At 47.1% G+C, this 16778-nt stretch overlaps 1 protein-coding gene across 4 annotated transcripts; it reads left to right on the top strand.

Annotated features, from left to right (window-relative positions):
- Window positions 1-118: 118 nt before the first annotated feature.
- RCCD1 (RCC1 domain containing 1) lies at window positions 119-16518 on the top strand. 4 transcript variants are annotated; one of them, XR_010317382.1, is made up of 9 exons: window positions 119-897; window positions 1048-1168; window positions 2667-3518; window positions 3686-3807; window positions 5806-5904; window positions 6252-6422; window positions 12624-12653; window positions 13262-13778; window positions 14167-16518. XR_010317382.1 is itself a non-coding variant. In XM_064267156.1 (9 exons), the coding sequence occupies exons 3-9, from the start codon at window positions 2815-2817 to the stop codon at window positions 13411-13413; spliced, it is 1140 nt and encodes a 379-aa protein (XP_064123226.1). In that variant the 5' UTR covers window positions 119-897; window positions 1048-1168; window positions 2667-2814; the 3' UTR covers window positions 13414-16518. The 4 variants fall into 4 exon arrangements, 3 of the variants coding, with proteins under 3 accessions (XP_064123226.1, XP_064123225.1, XP_064123224.1); XM_064267156.1 differs by having other exon boundaries at window positions 2667-2989; window positions 3128-3518; window positions 13262-16518; XM_064267155.1 differs by lacking the exon at window positions 14167-16518 and adding an exon at window positions 9327-9471 and having other exon boundaries at window positions 13262-13374.
- The last annotated feature ends 260 nt before the right edge of the window (window positions 16519-16778 follow it).

Genomic DNA, 16778 nt, shown 5'->3' with positions numbered 1-16778 from the left:
TGTGTGCCCTGTCCCTGGGCAGGGAGGGCTGGCTGTGCGCTGACAAGTCATGGGTGAGGGCACCGTGGAAGAGCTTCATAGCAGCAGCAGAGCCACCACTATGGAAAGAATCCAATGGATTCCCCACCCCAGGGTGCTCTGAGTCACCTCTTAATCCTGTTGGCGGGCAAAGGGGTAAGCCTAGGAAGCTAATCAATAAAACAGTATCCAGTGGAGTGGAAACGAAGGCTTTGAAGACTCTTCCCGTATGCTGTGAGTTCTCAGTGACCTTCGCTCAGGCCGCGCTCGGGATTTCGAGCCCATGTGGTGCCGGGCATTCTCTTCCCTCACGGGAAAGCAGCGGGCCCTCCCGGAGCTGGGCGGGTTGGAAGAAGGCGCGCTCTGCCAGGCGGCCACACCTGCCCCGGACGGATCATTCCAGAGCGCATTTCCGCTACCAGCGCCAAGTCTAACTGGAGGCTCATTGGCTTGCCAGAGAAGAGTGACAGGTCCTGAGCCAATGGGAGATAAAGCTAGCCGAGCCCTAGGACCCCTGCTTCCTGTTTGGGCATCAGCCCCGCTCGCCTCTTGCAGTGAGCTGCTGCTGTGCGGAACTGGGGGGATGGCGGGGTCTACCGTCTCAGGGGTCGCTCCTCGCCATCCCTTTAGCTCGGGTCTGTAGGAGTGTTCCCCACGGGGTTCTAATCCGAACTGTAATGTCAGTTGAACCGAGCTCCGTGGTCCCACGGGTGCCTGCGAGGGCGAGAACCATCCGGTGCAGCTTCTGCCTTGGGCCGGCGCCCACCGGAGGTTTCACCCCATTTTATAGTCGAGGCAGCCGCGGCCCAGCGTAGCCCCCGGGCCCTTAACCGATTGAGCTGAGACTGGAAAGCCCGCTGCGGGACCTGAAGCACGGAGGTGAGCGGGGTCCTGAGGCCGCCACGCCCCTCGAGTAATGACGTCACCGGCCCCGCCGGCGATTGGTCCGGGGGAGGCTATTGCAGCCAATGGGACGCCTCGCCCAGGGCGCGCCCCCTCAAGGTTTTTCTCTCTCCCTTGTGTCAGCAGAGTGCCGGGGCGGGAGACGTATTCTTGAGGCGGCCATCAGCTCTGTACCCCGGTGTTTCCTCGAGGCTCCCCACCAAAAGGACCCACCTGAGAAGATGAAGGGCACAGGGTCAGGATCAAGGTTAGAGGCTCCCTTGGGTTGGGAGTGGACCCGAAAGGGATTAGGAGCCCAGGCCGGGGTCAAAGAGCCTTGGCCGCAGGATCTGGCTTCAGAGGCTTGAAAATAAGTATAAAATTCCCATCAAGCCGAACACGGTGTTCGGAGAAAGTGGCGTTGCTGTTACAACCACCAGATTGTATCTGTCACTCCATTTAAGAGTGAGCCTCATGAAGACAGACATCTGGCCTTACCTCCAGAGTAAGGGCTTGTTGAAAGAAGAAATGACTGGATAAGATCCTATTGAAGTTTATGTCTATATAAACCAGGTACCGTCCAGTCGATTCCAACTCATAATGATCCCATGTGTGTCAGAGAAGACCTGTGCTCCACAGGGATTTTACTGGATGATTTTTCAGAAGTAGATCACCAGGCCTTTCTTCCGAGGTGCTTCTGGGCAGACTCGAACCTCCAACCTATTGATTACCAGCCAACCCCATTAACTGTTTGTTCCACCCAGGGTCTCCTATGTCTATATAGATCCCTGAAAACTAGTAAATACCAGTGGCCATCATGTCAACTGTAAGTTCTACTGAGTTTAATATACTAACACTTAGTGCCTATTTGTCATGGTTTGTGCCAGCGCTGAGCACATTGTATGCAGTTAGTCCAAACAATTCTATGAGGTAGGTACAATCAACACTTCTCTTTTAAAACTAAAGAAGCAGAGTGGGATTCAGAGAGATTAAATGACGAAGACCCAAAGCCACCGCTACCTGCAGAGGCAAAGTGAACTCAGAAGCTGGTTGGTAAGCTGTACAGGTACTGCGTCCCAAACTCTACTGCTTTCCACTGGCTGGTGGGAAGAGCACTGCAGTGGAGTCAGATGGACTTGAGTTAAACCCTCTACCTCTCTCCGTCTGAGTTGTGTGATTGTGTAGTGTTACTTGTTCTGGGAGTCTCAATTTCTTCCTTTATAAAATGAGGATAGTTCTATGTTAGTTCCCAAGATTACACAGGACGTGACAGACATAGGGAAGTTGGAGCCGGACAGGGGCCTCAGATCCTAGTGCAACTTAGGGAACAGGCTACTTAAATATCTCATGCCCCTTTGTGGCACACTGAACTTGAGCCAAAAGGCATTACAGGGAAAACCATCCAGCCAGTGCCAGCCTCCAGACAGTTCAGAATCTTCTTGCTAAATCCCATAGGCCCTTAGGGAAGGCTAGAGCTCAGCAAACACTTGTGGAGTGCATATTGTCTGTGGTTAGGAGAGGTCTCTGGATGCTACTAACAGTTTGCCCTTGACCACAAACTGAAGGGTTGGCACTTCAAACTCACCTGGTGGTGCTGTGGCAGAAAGGCCTGGTGAGCTGCTTCAGTAAAGATTACAGCAAAGACAGTCCAATGACGCTTTGTTCTACTCTATAACACATGGGGTCGCCATGAGTCAGAATCCACGGGAGGGCAAAAGGTTTTTTGGTTTGGTGGTTAGGAAGGTGGTATTTTCCCCAACTTACAGATAAGGCAGCTGCAGCCCCTGGAAGGCCGGAGGCTTGACAGTGCGGTACAAGGTGTTTATCTGCAAGAACCTCCTCAATTCCAGCCCGAACCCTCGGTTCCGTGGCCCACCCCGCCAGGAGGTGGCTAACAGAGGGCCCTGCCCCGGCATGGCGGAGGAGCGGCCCGGGGCCTGGTTCGGCTTTGGCTTCTGTGGCTTCGGGCAGGCTTTGGGCTCCGGGCCAGGGCACCAGGTGCACAGCCCCGAGCCGCTGGCGGTGCCAGGCGTGGGCATCGACATCTGCCGCGTGAGCGCGAGCTGGAGCTACACCGCCTTCTTGACCCGTAAGCGTCCCCACCGCTGTCCCCATTCCGGCCGGCAGACAGGGCCTCCGGGCCCCTGTCTAGACCCCTTCCCGTTCTGGTTCGCGGCCCTGGCTGCATACCCACCCCCTTCCCAGCCTGTTCTCACCTCCGTCGCAGGTGGAGGCTGCACCGAGCTGTCGGGCTCTGGGAGCGGCGCGGTTGGCGGCTGCAGGGACTTGTGGGCCTCGGAGGCGCTCCTCGCGGTGCTGCGCTCGGGGCCCGGACCCGGGGCAGAGCTGCAGATCTGGTCGCCCGGCGCCGCACTGCGCGGCGAGCCCCTCTGGGTCCAGACTGTGGTGCTGGAGGCCGCGGGGGAACTCGGACCTGGCGGTGAGGCCCAGGCCGGGGCGCTGCCCCTGTTGCCTGGTGCTTGCGCCTACGTGAGCCCTCGGCCGCCCTTCTACCGGCCTCTGGCCCCGGAGCTGCGGGCACGCCGGCTGGAACTGGGTACCGAGCATGCATTATTGTTGGATGCCTCAGGCCAGGTGTTTTCCTGGGGCAGCGGCAGGTGAGTGGGGGGGATGGGGGGACAGGGGGAGTGGCTAGGTGTAAGTCCCTTGGGCATATGGGGGGCTGGTAAACGTGGCTGGAGTTAGCAGGTGAGTGTGACTGGGAGAAGGAAGGGGAGAGGGGCCCCTTGAAGTGATTGTAGCTGACTAGGGTCTCCCTGCTCAGGCATGGACAGCTTGGCCATGGGACCCTGGAGGCAGAGCTGGAGCCAAGGCTGCTGGAGGCGCTACAGGGCCTGCCCATGGCTGAGGTGGCAGCAGGCGGCTGGCACTCTGTGTGTGTGAGTGGTGAGTGTCCCAGCACTTCTCCAAGCAAGCTCATGATCATGTAGGCCCCAGACCTTACACCTTCTCCTCCCTTCCAGTGTTGGCGGGTGGCCTAGCCAGATCTCCTTCCAAGCTCATTCCATATGGATCCATCAGCTCAGTCATTTCTGACTCCTAAATGCCTCTCAGAGCCTTGGTGGCAGAGTGTTAAGTGCTCAGCTGCTAACTGACGGATGGTTCATACCCACCAGCTGTTCCAAGGAAGAAAGGTGTGGCAGCCTGCTTCCGTAAAGATTACAGCCTTGGAAACCCCATGAGACAGCTCTAGTCTGCCCTATAGGGTTGCTGTGAATCAGAATGGACTCAACAGCATCAGGTTTAAAATTCTCTCAGGAGTCCCTGGGTGACACAAACAATTAAGTGTTTGGCTACTACCTGAAAGGGTGGTGAATCAAATCCACCTAGAGGTGCCTCAGAAGAAAAGCGTGGCAATATTTCCAAAAGGTCACAGACATTGAAAATTCTATGGAGTGTAGTTCTGCTCTGACACACATGGGATTTCCACGAGTCGGGATCGGCTCAATCAGAGCTGGTTAAGTGCCTCTCAGATTCATCCCCTCTGCCACTGCCATCACCTACCTCCACCTGGTCTATTGGAGTTGTCTGTCCTCTCTGCTACCAGTCTCACTATCCTTCCCATCTATCTGCCAACCAGGGCTCTTTCTAAAATACTCCCCAAGGGTGTGTGAAGGGGAAAGAGGGGCAGCGGAACTCAGGGGCATGGAGAAGAAAGATTGCAGTTGCCCATGTGGCCATGACGAGTGCACAGAGTAGATGCTTAAATGCTCACAGGGAGGATGATGGTGGCAGGTGGGAGCCCCTGGAAGTGCCACGACTGGTGACGTAGGACCTCAATGAGGGTTTCATTTTGGATGTGTTGAGTTCACCGCCTCGGCAGGCGATCCACGTGCAGCTCTTTTCTAGGTGGCTGGAGGAACCCTGGCTGGAGGGTAGAGCTGGGAGCAGGAGAGCTTTGCAAGGAGCTGTGTCTAGACTGCAGGTGGCCTAAAGCAGTCAGCCTGGTTGCTACTTTGAATCACCAGGGGGCTTTAAAAACGCCCTTTGCCTACTCTCTCCCCACCATACTCTCATGTAATAGGCTTGGGTTGAAAACCACTGGGCTGGAGGGAGACAACAGAGAGGGCTAGAGAGAGCCCAATGGGGAAACTGACATTTAAGGCCCAGGGGGAGGTTAAGGCCTTAAGATTGGTGTAAAAGCTGGAGCACAGGCTCCTCAAACCAGTCTTCTTAGGTTCCAGACATCGCTCTGCCTCTTGTGACCTTGGGCAAGGTACTTAATCTCTGTGCGCCTCAGTTTTCTCGTGACTAAAATGGGAGTGTTGTGTAAAACGGGGTTATTGTAGGGCTGCTGTGAAAATAAATTATTATATTTGAAAAGTGCTTACGGCACTGACACAGATTAAGCACTTTATAAAAATTAGCAACTATCCGTAGAAAATTCTGAGCAATAGGGCCGTTACTCTAACCAAAAAACTGTATAGTGTTGTGGGGGGCCAGGGAAGTGAGAGCTTCAAGGAGAGGCCTACAGCAGGACCAGTGGTGGGGTGGGCTGAAGAAAGGAGGGAGGCTCCATGGATTTGAAAGAAAGACCGATGGGGAGCTTCCAGGGATACATTCCAGAAATGCACGTGTGTGCGCGCACGCACACGCGCACACACGGTTTAGTAACGAAAGTCAAGAATGAAGACAGGAGGGCCCTGCAAGAGACTCAAAGAAAAGGGCGGTCCTTGAAGGGAAAGGGCAAGAGCCTGTTAAGGAAGCTGCTGGGGCCTGAGGGGCACCTTTGCCTGCAGTGCCAACTTGGACAGGGCAGGCATTAGTTGTCCCCAGGGAGCCTGTGGAGCCTGGAGCAGCAGAGGAGCATGGATGGATGCAGGGGGCTTAGGAGGTGAAGAGGGGTTCAGTCTGTTTAATAGTTTCCCTTTGTCTCTCCTTCAGAGACTGGGGATCTTTATACCTGGGGCTGGAATGAGTCAGGGCAGCTGGCCCTGCCCTCCAGGGGCCTGGCTGAGGACGGAAGGACAGTCACAAAGGAAGGTAAGGACGCTTGACTCCCACAGCTGCCTCCCCGGGAAGTTTCTGTCACTCTTGAGGCCTGGCCACATGCTGGGCCTAGAACTACAGTGCACAGAAAGAACATGTAACATCCTTGTGACCCCAGGACTGAGCCCCTAATGGGGAGCTGCTACTAGCCCCACCCTACACTCCCTGCAAACCTATTAACTCCAGCACTTCCTGTGGAGTACAGAGATCAGAGCTAGATAATAGTGCGCCTCATGGGGCCGTTGTGAGGATTAGATGAGCTAATGTATGAATAAGATTTAGGAAAAGGCTCAGTTAAGTGTTCCTCATCATCTTTATTCACTTTTGTTGTTTCTCTGAAGCCACTAGGCTGGCCGTGGATGGTTCTGAAGTGAAGGGAGCAGCCGAGGGTGAGGATGGAGCCCCTGCCCCCTTCATCGCTGTGCAGCCTTTCCCAGCTTTACTGGATCTCCCTCTGGGCTCAGATGCAGTCAAGGCCAGCTGTGGGTCCCGGCACACAGCTGTGGTGACACGTGAGTAGAGCTGGGCAAGTTGGTTCAGGTTGGAGCAGGCTGTCATACCACCCTGCTATCTATCTGGTAGCTCCAGAAAGGGTTGTGGTCAACTTAAAAACTGCGATCTGAAGCATCTTTGACACATACTGAGTAGCTGCCTCACTCAGCAAATAAAACCTCAATTCCTATGGGCTTTGGCAATTACCCCTCAGCCTGTCAGGCCCAGGTTCATCCTCCTGGAAGGAGGCTGTTCTCCAGCTTCCACACACAGGCAGGCCCACTCCCCACCATAGCACCAGCTCTTCATCTCACAGCAGAGCCAACCCAGTGCAGCTTCTAAGACTCCTGAACTCAGAGGCCGTGAGATGTGGGCTCACCAGTTGACAGACCTATGGGCTATGGCAAGGTCAACTTCTTTTTCCATCTGGACTCTTGACCACACCAAGTGTAATTAGACAGTTGTTAAAAAGAGAGGGAATATATTGTTCTCTGCCAAGCAGTCTCATGAGGATCGTAATGTAACCGAATGCCACTCGGGTTCTTGTCCTGTCTTATTAGCCGATTAAAATAAGACGGACACTGATTGCAGCAGAAACAGAAAGTGGCAAGTTTATTGTCTGCGCATGCAAGGAGCGTGTGGGGTCTAGTGACCTTAAGGCCACATGCTCACTGACTAAGGGGGCTGGGGAGCTTTTTGTTTCCAATGGTGTCAGGGGGTTGGGTTTGGTACCCGGAATTTTCTGCCCTTAGCCCTCCCATGCCTATATTTGGGGGTCGGAGGGAGGGTCAGTTAAAGGATGTGATTTCAATCTGTGCATGCTTCAAGGCATAACTAGGGCTAGTCAGTGGATGGAGCCACTACCTGCTGCGACCTCCTGCTCAAAACAAGCTTGTGGTTAACAAGACACAGAGAGAGGGGAGAAGGGGTGTTGACTGGGGTTTTCAATATGGCTGAGCACCCTGTTTCAGTAGTGCTACTGGTTGTGGGTTGTGCTAGGCCAGGCTAAACAAATGCCTTGCCAAAGAGCAGCGTAACAGCCATTCACTGGCCTTTTTTTAAAAATTTGTTCTAATTGTTGAGAATATACACAGCAGTACACAGATTCAACAATTTCTCCATGAACAATTCAGTGATACTGATTACATTGAGTTGTACAACTATTCTACCTTCCGTTTCCCAAGTTGTTCCTCCCCCATTAATATAAATTCACTGCCCCCTAAGGTTCTCAAGCTGCTGTTGCCAATTTCATTTCATATAGATAGACCCTGAAAGAGCACAATGCTCAAGGCAGACAGACATTCTTTACTAGTTAGGCTAAACTACTGTTTGGTTTTCAGAAGACCTTAGGGGATATTTTTAAGGTTTAAAGAGTATCTCAGAGCAATTATTTCAGGGGTTCATCCAGCCTCCATGGCTCCAGAAATTCTGTTCTGCATGTTCCCCCTTTTGAGCAGGATTTTTCTATGGAATCTTTGATCAAAATGTTCAGTAATGGTAGCTGGGCACCATCCAGTTCTTCTGGTCTCATGGCAAAGGAAGCAGTTGTTCATGGAGGTAATTAGCCACACATCCATTTCCTTCTCCTATTCCTGACTCTGCTTCCTCTGTTGCTCCAGATGAATACAGACCAACTGTAGTGCCTTGGATGGCCGCTTGCAAGCTTTTAAGACCCCAGGCACTATGCAACAAACTAGGAGGCAGAACAGAAGCACTAAACATGTTATTAGTCTAAATGGAATGTCCTATAAAACCATGACCCTAAACCTCCAAACCAAGGAACCAAATCTCAAGAAGTGTTTGGTTGTATATAAGCAGCCTCAGCAGCTTTTTTTTTGTTTGTTTTTGTCCTTGTTGTAAATATATCTACCACACAACTTTGGCCAATTCAGCTCTTTACAGTTGTACAACTAATTGCCAGCAATAACAATAATTGTCTGTGCAACCCTACCTTTAATCAATGTGATATTTCTATCACCGTTAATATCCCCTTTCCCCCTCCCTCTCGCCCCTGGTGACCACTAATAAACTTTGTTCCCCATACATTTGCCTTTTCTTCTCTTTTTGTATAAGAGAGGTCATACGATATTTGGTCTTTTGTGATTAACTTACTTCAGTCAGCATAATGTCTTCCAGCTCTATCCGTATTGTAGCACATATCAAGACTTCATCTCTCCTACTGGCTGAGTAGTATTCCACTGTATGTATGTACCACATTTTGTTTATCCATTCAAATGTTCATGAGCATTTATGTTGTTTCTACCTTTCGGCTATTGTGAATAGTGCTACAGTGAACATTGGTGTGCAAGTATCTGTTTTAGTCTGGTTTCACGTCTTTTGGGTATATACCTAGGAGTGGAATTGCTGGGTATATTGTAGTTCTACTTTGTTTTTTGAGTAACTGCCACACCGATTTCTACATTGACTGTACCATTTTGCATTCCCACCAGCAGTGGATAAAGGTTCCAATTTCCCCACATCCTTGCCAACATTTGCTATTTTCTTTTTTTAAATCTTAGCCACCCTAGTAAGAGTGAAATGGTATCTCATTGTGGTTTTGATTTGCATCTCTGATGGCTAAAAACATTGAGCATCTTTTCATGTGTTTGGTGGCCATGTGAATGTCCTCTTTGGTAAAATGTCTATTAAAGTCCTTTGCCCATTTTATGATTGGGTTGTCTTTTTGTTGTTGAAGTTTTGTGTATATTTTGGTTATTAGATTCTTTTTTTTATATAATTTTTATTATGCTTTAAGTGAAAGTTTACAAATCAAGTCAGTCTCTCACACAAAAACCCATATACACCTTGCTACACACTCCCAATTACTCACCCCCTAATGAGACAGCCCTCTCTCCCTCCACTCTCTTTTTCCGTGTCCATTTCGCCAGCTTCTAACCCCGTCCACCCTCTCATCTCTCCTCCAGGCAGGAGATGCCAACATAGTCTCAAGTGTCCACCTGATCCAAGAAGCTCACTCCTCACCAGCATGTCTCTCCAACCCGTTGTCCAGTCCAATCCATGTCTGAAGAGTTGGCTTCGGGAATGGTTCCTGTCCTGGGCCAACAGAAGGTCTGGGGGCGATGACCACCAGGGTCCTTCTAGTCTCAGTCAGACCATTAAGTCTGGCCTTATGAGAATTTGGGGTCTGTATCCCACTGTTCTCCTGCTCCCTCAGAGGTTCTCTGTTGTGTTCCCTATCAGGGCAGTGATCGGTTGTAGCTGGGCACGATCTAGTTCTTCTGGGCTCAGGATGATGTAGTCTCTGGTTCGTGTGGCCCTTTCTGTCTCTTGGGCTCATAATCGCCTTGTGTCCTTAGTGTTCTTCATTCTCCTTTGATCCAGGTGGGTTGAGACCAATTGATGCATCTTAGATGGCTGCTTACTAGCGTTTAAGACCCCAGACACCACTTCAAAGTGGGATGCAGAATGTTTTCTTAATTGATTTTTTTATGCCAATTGACTTAGATGTCCCCTGAAACCATGGTCCCCAGACCCCTGCCCCTGCTACGCTGGCCTTTGAAGCATTCAGTTTATTCAGGAAACTTCTTTGCTTTTTGTTTAGTCCAGTTGTGCTGACCTCCCCTGTATTGTGTGCTGTCTTTCCCTTCACCTAAAGTAGTTCTTATCTCCTATCTAATTAGTGAATGCCCCCTCCCACCCTCCTCCCTCCCCCGGCTCGTAACCACAAAAGAATGTTTTCTTCTTAGTTTAAACTATTTATCAAGTTCTTATAATAGTCGTCTTATACAATATTTGTCCTTTTGCAACTGATTGATTTCACTCAGCATAATGCCTTCCAGGTTCCTCCATGTTATGAAATGTTTCACAGATTCCTCACTGTTCTTCATCGATGCATAGTATTCCATTGTGTGAATATACCATAATTTATCCATTCATCTGTTGATGGGCACCTTGGTTGCTTCCATCTTTTTGCTATTGTAAACAGTGCTGCAATGAACATGGGTGTGCATACATCCGTTCATGTAAAGGCTCTTATTTCTCTAGGATATATTCCAATGAGTGGGATTGCTGGATCATATGGTAGTTCTATCTCTAGCTTTTTAAGGAAACGCCAAATTGATTTCCAAAGCAGTTGTACCATTTGACATTCCCACCAGCAGTGTAGAAGTGTTCCAATCTCTCCACAGCCTCTCCAACATTATTTTGTGTTTTTTTGATTAAGGCCAGCCTTGTTGGTGTGAGATGAAATCTCATTGTAGTTTTGATCTGCATTTCTGTAGTGGCTAATGATCGTGAACATTTCCTCACATATCCGTTAGCTACCTGAATGTCTTCTTTAGTGAAGTGTCTATTCATATCTTTTGCCCATTTTTTTTTTACTATTTGTCCCCTGGTTTTTTTTTTAAATAGTTTTTATTGAGCTTTAAGTGAAAGTTTACAAATCAGGTCAGTCTCTCACATGTAAGCTTATATACACCTTACTACATACTCCCATTTACTCTCCCCCTAATGAGTCAGCCCGCTCCCTTCTTCCAGTCTCTCCTTTCGTAATTGTTTTGCCAGTTTCTAACCCTCTCTACCCTCTCATCTCCCCTCCATACCAGAGATGCCAGTACAGTCTCAAGTGTCCACCTGATACAAGTAGCTCGCTCTTCCTTCATCAGCATTTCTCTCCAGCCCATTGTCCAGTCCCTTCCATGTCTAAGGAGTAGTCTTCGGGAATGGTTCCTGTCCTGGGCCAACAGAAGGTTTGGGGACCATGACCGCGGGGATTCTTCTAGTCTCAGTCAGACCATTAAGTTTGGTCTTTTTATGAGAATTTGGGGTCTGCATCCCACTGTTCTCCTGCTCCCTCAGGAATTCTCTGTTGTGTTCCCTGTCAGGGCAGTCATCGGTTGTGGCCGGGCACCATCTAGTTCTTCTGGTCTCAGGATGATGTAAGTCTCTGGTTCATGTGGCCCTTTCTGTCTCAGGCTCATAGTTATTGTGTGACCTTGGTGTTCTTCATTCTCCTTTGATTCAGATGGGTTGAGACCAATTGATGCATCTTAGATGGCTGCTTGTTAGCATTTAAGACCCCAGACGCCACACTTCAAAGTGTGATGCAGAATGTTTTCATAATAGAGTTTATTATGCCAATTGACTTAGAAGTCCCTGTAATCTTTTGCCCATTTTTTAATTGGGTTCTTTTTGTAGTTGAGTTTTTGCAGTATCACATAGATTTTAGAGATCAGGCGCTGATCAGAAACGTCATAGCTAAAAACTTTTTCCCAGTCTATAGGTAGTCTTTTTACTCTTTTGGTGAAGTCTTTGGATGAGCATAGGTGTTTGATTTTCAGGAGTTCCCAGTTATCTAGTTTTTCTTCTTTATTCTTAATGTTTTGTATACTGTTTATGCCACGTATTAGGGCTGCTAACATTGTCCCTATTTTTTCTTCCATCATCTTTATCGTTTTAGATTTAATATTTAGGTCTTTGATCCATTTTGAACTCGTTTTTGTGCATGGAATGAGGTATGGGTCTTGTTTCGTTTTTTTTGCAGATGGATATCCAGTTATGCCAGCACCATTTGTTAAAAAGACTGTCTTTTCCCCATGTAACTGTTTTGCGGTCTTTGTCAAATATCAACTGCTCATATGTGGATGGATTTATGTCTGGATTCTCAATTCTGTTCCATTGGTCTATGTATCTGTTGTTATACCAGTGCCAGGCTGTTTTGACTACTGTGGAGGTATAACAGGTTCTAAAATCAGGTAAAGTAAGACCTCCCACTTTGTTCTTCTTTTTCAGTAATGCCTTATTTATCTGGGGCCTCTTTCCCTTTCATATGAAGTTGGTGATTTGTTTCTCCATCTCATTAAAAGAATGTCGTTGGGATGTGGAGGTTATTAGATTCTTACTGGATAAATGGTTTCCAAAGATATTCTCCCAGTTGGTAGCTTGTGTTTTCATTTTTTTGGTAAAGACTTTTGATGAACAAGTTTTTAATTTTTACGAAGTCCCAGTTATTTGTCTTTTGCTGTTTGTGCTTTTGTTATTGTATTAGATAATCCTATTGTGAAAAGCTAGGCCTGACAGCATTGTCCCTATGTTTTCTTCTAAGAATTTTATGGTTTTAATTTTCATATTTAAGTCCTTAATCCATTTTGAATTTTTGTGTATGGTGTGAGGCATGGATCCTGTTACATCTTCTGCACGTGGAAATCTAATTTTCCCAGCACCATTTATTGAATAGACTCTTCCTGTCCTTTCATTCATAGGAGCCGGGGAGCTCTACACCTGGGGCTGGGGTAAGTGATGCTTAAACCAAAAGGAGGGAAGACTGAGAACAGGGGGCAGGTAACAACAGCCATGCAGACTGGTGGCAGCAGGAGTCTCAGAGGGTTACTGGGAGGACTGGGACTAGGAGGCTGTACACTCCCTTCCTGGGTTCAGAACAGATCTAGGCACGCTTCGAAGGTCAGAAACCAGACAAGAGAGAAATAGATGCTACCAGTATTTCCCATCTACCTTTCTGAAAGACTCTGCCTTAAGGGAACATTCATTTAGCCAGCAGTTATGAAACATCTTTTTTTTTTTTTTTTTTTGGTGTAGTACTGGATAAAGATAAAATAGGGATTCCTGCTCTGAGCATCTCAGCTTAGGTGTAGGGAGACCTGGAGGAGCACCTTGCCTGAAGTGGCCAGCTGCTGCTGGCCTCATGGGGGTCCAGGCTTGCCTGACCCTGGAAGCCTCATGCCTTGGGGTGTCCTGACTTCACCCAGCAGACCTCAGCAGGGTGGTGAGGCATAACAGCAGCACTTCAGTAGGCAGGCTGTTTTCCCTTCTTGGAGGGAAAAAAACAGCAAGGCCCATGGAGCCATGGAGCAGGTGGCAAAGAGAGCTCCTTTCACTTTAGGTAAATATGGACAGCTTGGCCATAAGGACACGAACAGCTTGGATCGCCCCTGCCGCGTGGAATACTTTGTAGATAAGCAACTCCAAGTAAAGACTGTGACCTGCGGCCCCTGGAACACCTATGTGTATGCTGTGGAACAAGGGAAGAGCTAATGAAGCCTGTATCCAGGTAGCTGAACAAAAAAAGCTAACCCTGTTTTAATCCAAAAACAAGTTTGAGTGAATTATGTGTGTGTGTGTATATATAGTTATATATAGAAAAGTACATAAAATTCATGTACAGTTTATTAAATGTAAGGTCAGTACCTCTGAAACTCCCACACAGGTCAAGGTAACGACATTCCAGCATCCCAAAGGTCTCCCATATGCCCCCCCATCACATTTTCTCTCCTCATCTTAGAGCACTGTCCTCAACTTTGCACATCAGAAACACCCTGGACAGCTTTGAAAAATGTGATGCTCAAGGTTAGCATCCCAGACATGAAATCAGAAACTCTGGGTGTGGAACCAGGACATTGGTAGGTTTTAAAGCTCCCTTCCCACCTCAGATGATTTTGAGGTACAGCCAAGATTGGGAACCACTAGAGGTCATCTGGAAACCCTGGTGGCATAGTGGTTAAGCGTTACAGCTGCTCACCAAAGGGTCAGCAGTTCAAATCCGCCAGGGGCTCCTTGGAAAATCTATGGGGCAGTTCTACTCTGTCCTATAGGGTCGCTATGAGTCGGAATTGACTTGATGGCACTGGGTTTGGGGTTTAGAGGTCATCTTCATCATTTACTTCCCTAATTTATAACTTTATCACCTTTTTATGGATCCTTACACACCATGACTTAGTGTCTCTGCTTCCGAACTTTAGATAAATGGAATCATTCCATGTATACTCTTTTGCTTCTTATTTCTTTCAGTCAACATGGTAAACCCATCCACGTTGTGTGCTGCTTTGATTATTGTAGATTTACAGCAGGTGGGATGACATTTAAAGTGCTGAAAGAAAAAAAACCTATCAACCAAGAGTTCTATATCTGTCAAATCTGTCCTTCAACAATGCAGGAAATTAGGACATTCCTAGATAAACAAAAACAGAGGGAGTTCATCACTAGGAGACTTGCCCTACAAGAAATGCTAAAGGCAGTCCTCTAGGCTAACTTGAAAGGACAGTAGACTTCAAGCCATACAAAGAAATAAAGAATAATGGTAAATAAACAACACACCCTTAAACACCAATGGGTCAAAGAAGAAATCAAAACTCTTAGAAGAAAACATAGGAGTAAATCTTCATAACCTTGGATTTGGGAATGGATACTTGGATATGACAAAAGTGAAAAATTAGATAAACTGGATGTCATCCAAAATAGCTTTTAAAAGTACAAAGTTGGAAGGCTAACACTACTCAATTTTAAGAATTATTATAAATCTGCAGTAACCAATATAGTATGGTAATGGCATAAGGATAGACACACAGACAAATGAAACAGGAGAGTCCAGCAATAAACCCACACATACATGGACAAGTGATTTGTGACAAAGGTGCAAAGGCAATGCTTTTCAATTAATGGTGTTGGATACTAGGTATGCAAAAAGAATGAACTTAAAGCTATACTGTGTGTGCCACATACATACACACAATGGACAGACATAAATATGATACCTAAATGTATAAAACTTCTAACTTCTGCTCTTCAAGACACTATAAAGAGAACGAAAACACAAGCCACAGACTGGAAGAAAATCTTTGCAAAGCACGTTATCTGATAAAGGACTTGTATCCAGAATATATAAAGTACACAGGTGGTGTAAATGGTTAATGCGCTAGGCTGCTAACCGAAAGGCAGGAGGTTCAAGTCCACGCAGAAGGCCTGGTGATCTGCTTCAGCCATTAAAAACCCTATGGAGTGCAACTCTGCTGACACACGTCGGGTCGCCATGAGTCGGAACTGACTCCACAGCAGCTGGCCTTACCCAGAATACACGGAGAACTCTCAGTGAGAGTACAAGCCAACTTTAAAAAGGCAAGAGTTGAATGGACACTTCACCAAAGAAGACAGAAAGATTACAAACACATGAAAACATGGTCAATGCCAATAGCCATTCCAAATGCCCCACAGGGTTTCCAAGGCTGTAATTTTTATGGAAGTAGCCAGCCACATCTTTCTCCCGTGGAGTGGCTGATGAGTTCCAACTGCTGACCTTTTGGTTAGGCAAGCAATTAACCACTGCAGCACCAGGTCTCCTTCATTAACCATTAAACCAAAAAAAAAAAAAACCAAACCTGTTGCTGTCAAGTCAGTTCGACTCATAGCGACCCTATAGGACAATAGAACTGCCCCACAGTTTCCAAGGAGCACTTGGTGGATTCAAACTGCTGACCTACACTTAGCAGCCGTAGCACTTTACCACTACACCACCAGGGTTTCCTCATTAGCCATTAGGGAAATGCAAAGTAAAACCACTATGAGATAGAACTATACACCCATTCCAAAAAATAAAAAAGCAACCCACTGCTGACAAGTCCAACTCATAGTGACCCTACAGGACAGAGAACTGCCCCATAGGGTTTCCAAGGTGCGGCTGGTGAATTTGAACTGCTGACCTTTTTGGTTAGCAGCCAAGCTCTTAACCACTGTGCCATCAGGGCTCCACACACCCACTACAATGGCTAAAATTAAAAAGACTGATCACGCCAAGTGTTGGACAGGATGTGGAGAACCTTGAAATCTTATACATTACTGGTGGGAATGCAAGTGGTACAACTACTTTGGAGAACAGTTTGGTAGTTTCTTAAGAAGTTTAACATGCACCTGCCATACGTGTGATCTAGCCATTCCACTCTTACTTACCCAAAAGAAAAAGAAAACACATATTCATAGAAAGACTTGTATATAAATGTTCACAGCAGTACTTAGGAATATAAAGGAATGAACTATGGATACAAACAATATGAGTGAATCTCAAAATAACGAACAAAGCCAGAACAACAAAGAGTATACACTGTATGATTCTACTTCTATGTAAGTCTAGACAATGCAACCTAATCCACTTGACTGAAAGCAGTTCAGTGGTTGCTTGGGGGGTGGGGGGGCGGTGAAGAAGGCATTTATAAAGGGGCAAAAAAAACTTTTGGGGGTAATATGTTCCCTAACTTGATCATAGTGATGGTTTCACGGGTATATACGGTGTCAAAATTTATCAAAATACACTTTAAATATGTATTTCTTTTATGTCAATTATACCTCAATAAAGTTAAAAAAAAAAAAAAAGGCAGCCTAGCCCTGTAAATGCCATCCCTGTTAATATGACAAACAGCAATGAAACAAGAAGTTTCCTAATGTTACCTGAGTTTCGTCATACATCGGGAATTAGGCTTTTTTTCCCCCTGAGAATAAGAGGTAGTTTGCACTTAAAAATGCACGGAAGTATATAAAAATCATACTTCCTACAATCATTTCTTGTACATTTTTTAGTCTTCTGTTTTCAGTAGACCAAACCAACCGAAAAGTGATTTGGGAAAAAAATAAAA

The sequence above is a fragment of the Loxodonta africana genome, chromosome 13, assembly GCF_030014295.1.
Source record: "Loxodonta africana isolate mLoxAfr1 chromosome 13, mLoxAfr1.hap2, whole genome shotgun sequence".
NCBI lineage: Eukaryota > Metazoa > Chordata > Mammalia > Proboscidea > Elephantidae > Loxodonta > Loxodonta africana.
Note: the sequence above shows the minus strand (reverse complement) of the source record. Positions and strands in the feature narration are given on the sequence as shown.

Coding starts and splice junctions, on each gene's coding strand:
- RCCD1 (XM_064267154.1), top strand. CDS start 2,815: ATGGCGGAGGAGCGGCCCGGGGCCTGGTTCGGCTTTGGCTTCTGTGGC. Junction 5,905..6,251: donor AAGGACAGTCACAAAGGAAG/GTAAGGACGCTT, acceptor GTTTCTCTGAAG/CCACTAGGCTGGCCGTGGAT. Junction 12,654..13,261: donor GCTCTACACCTGGGGCTGGG/GTAAGTGATGCT, acceptor CTTTCACTTTAG/GTAAATATGGACAGCTTGGC.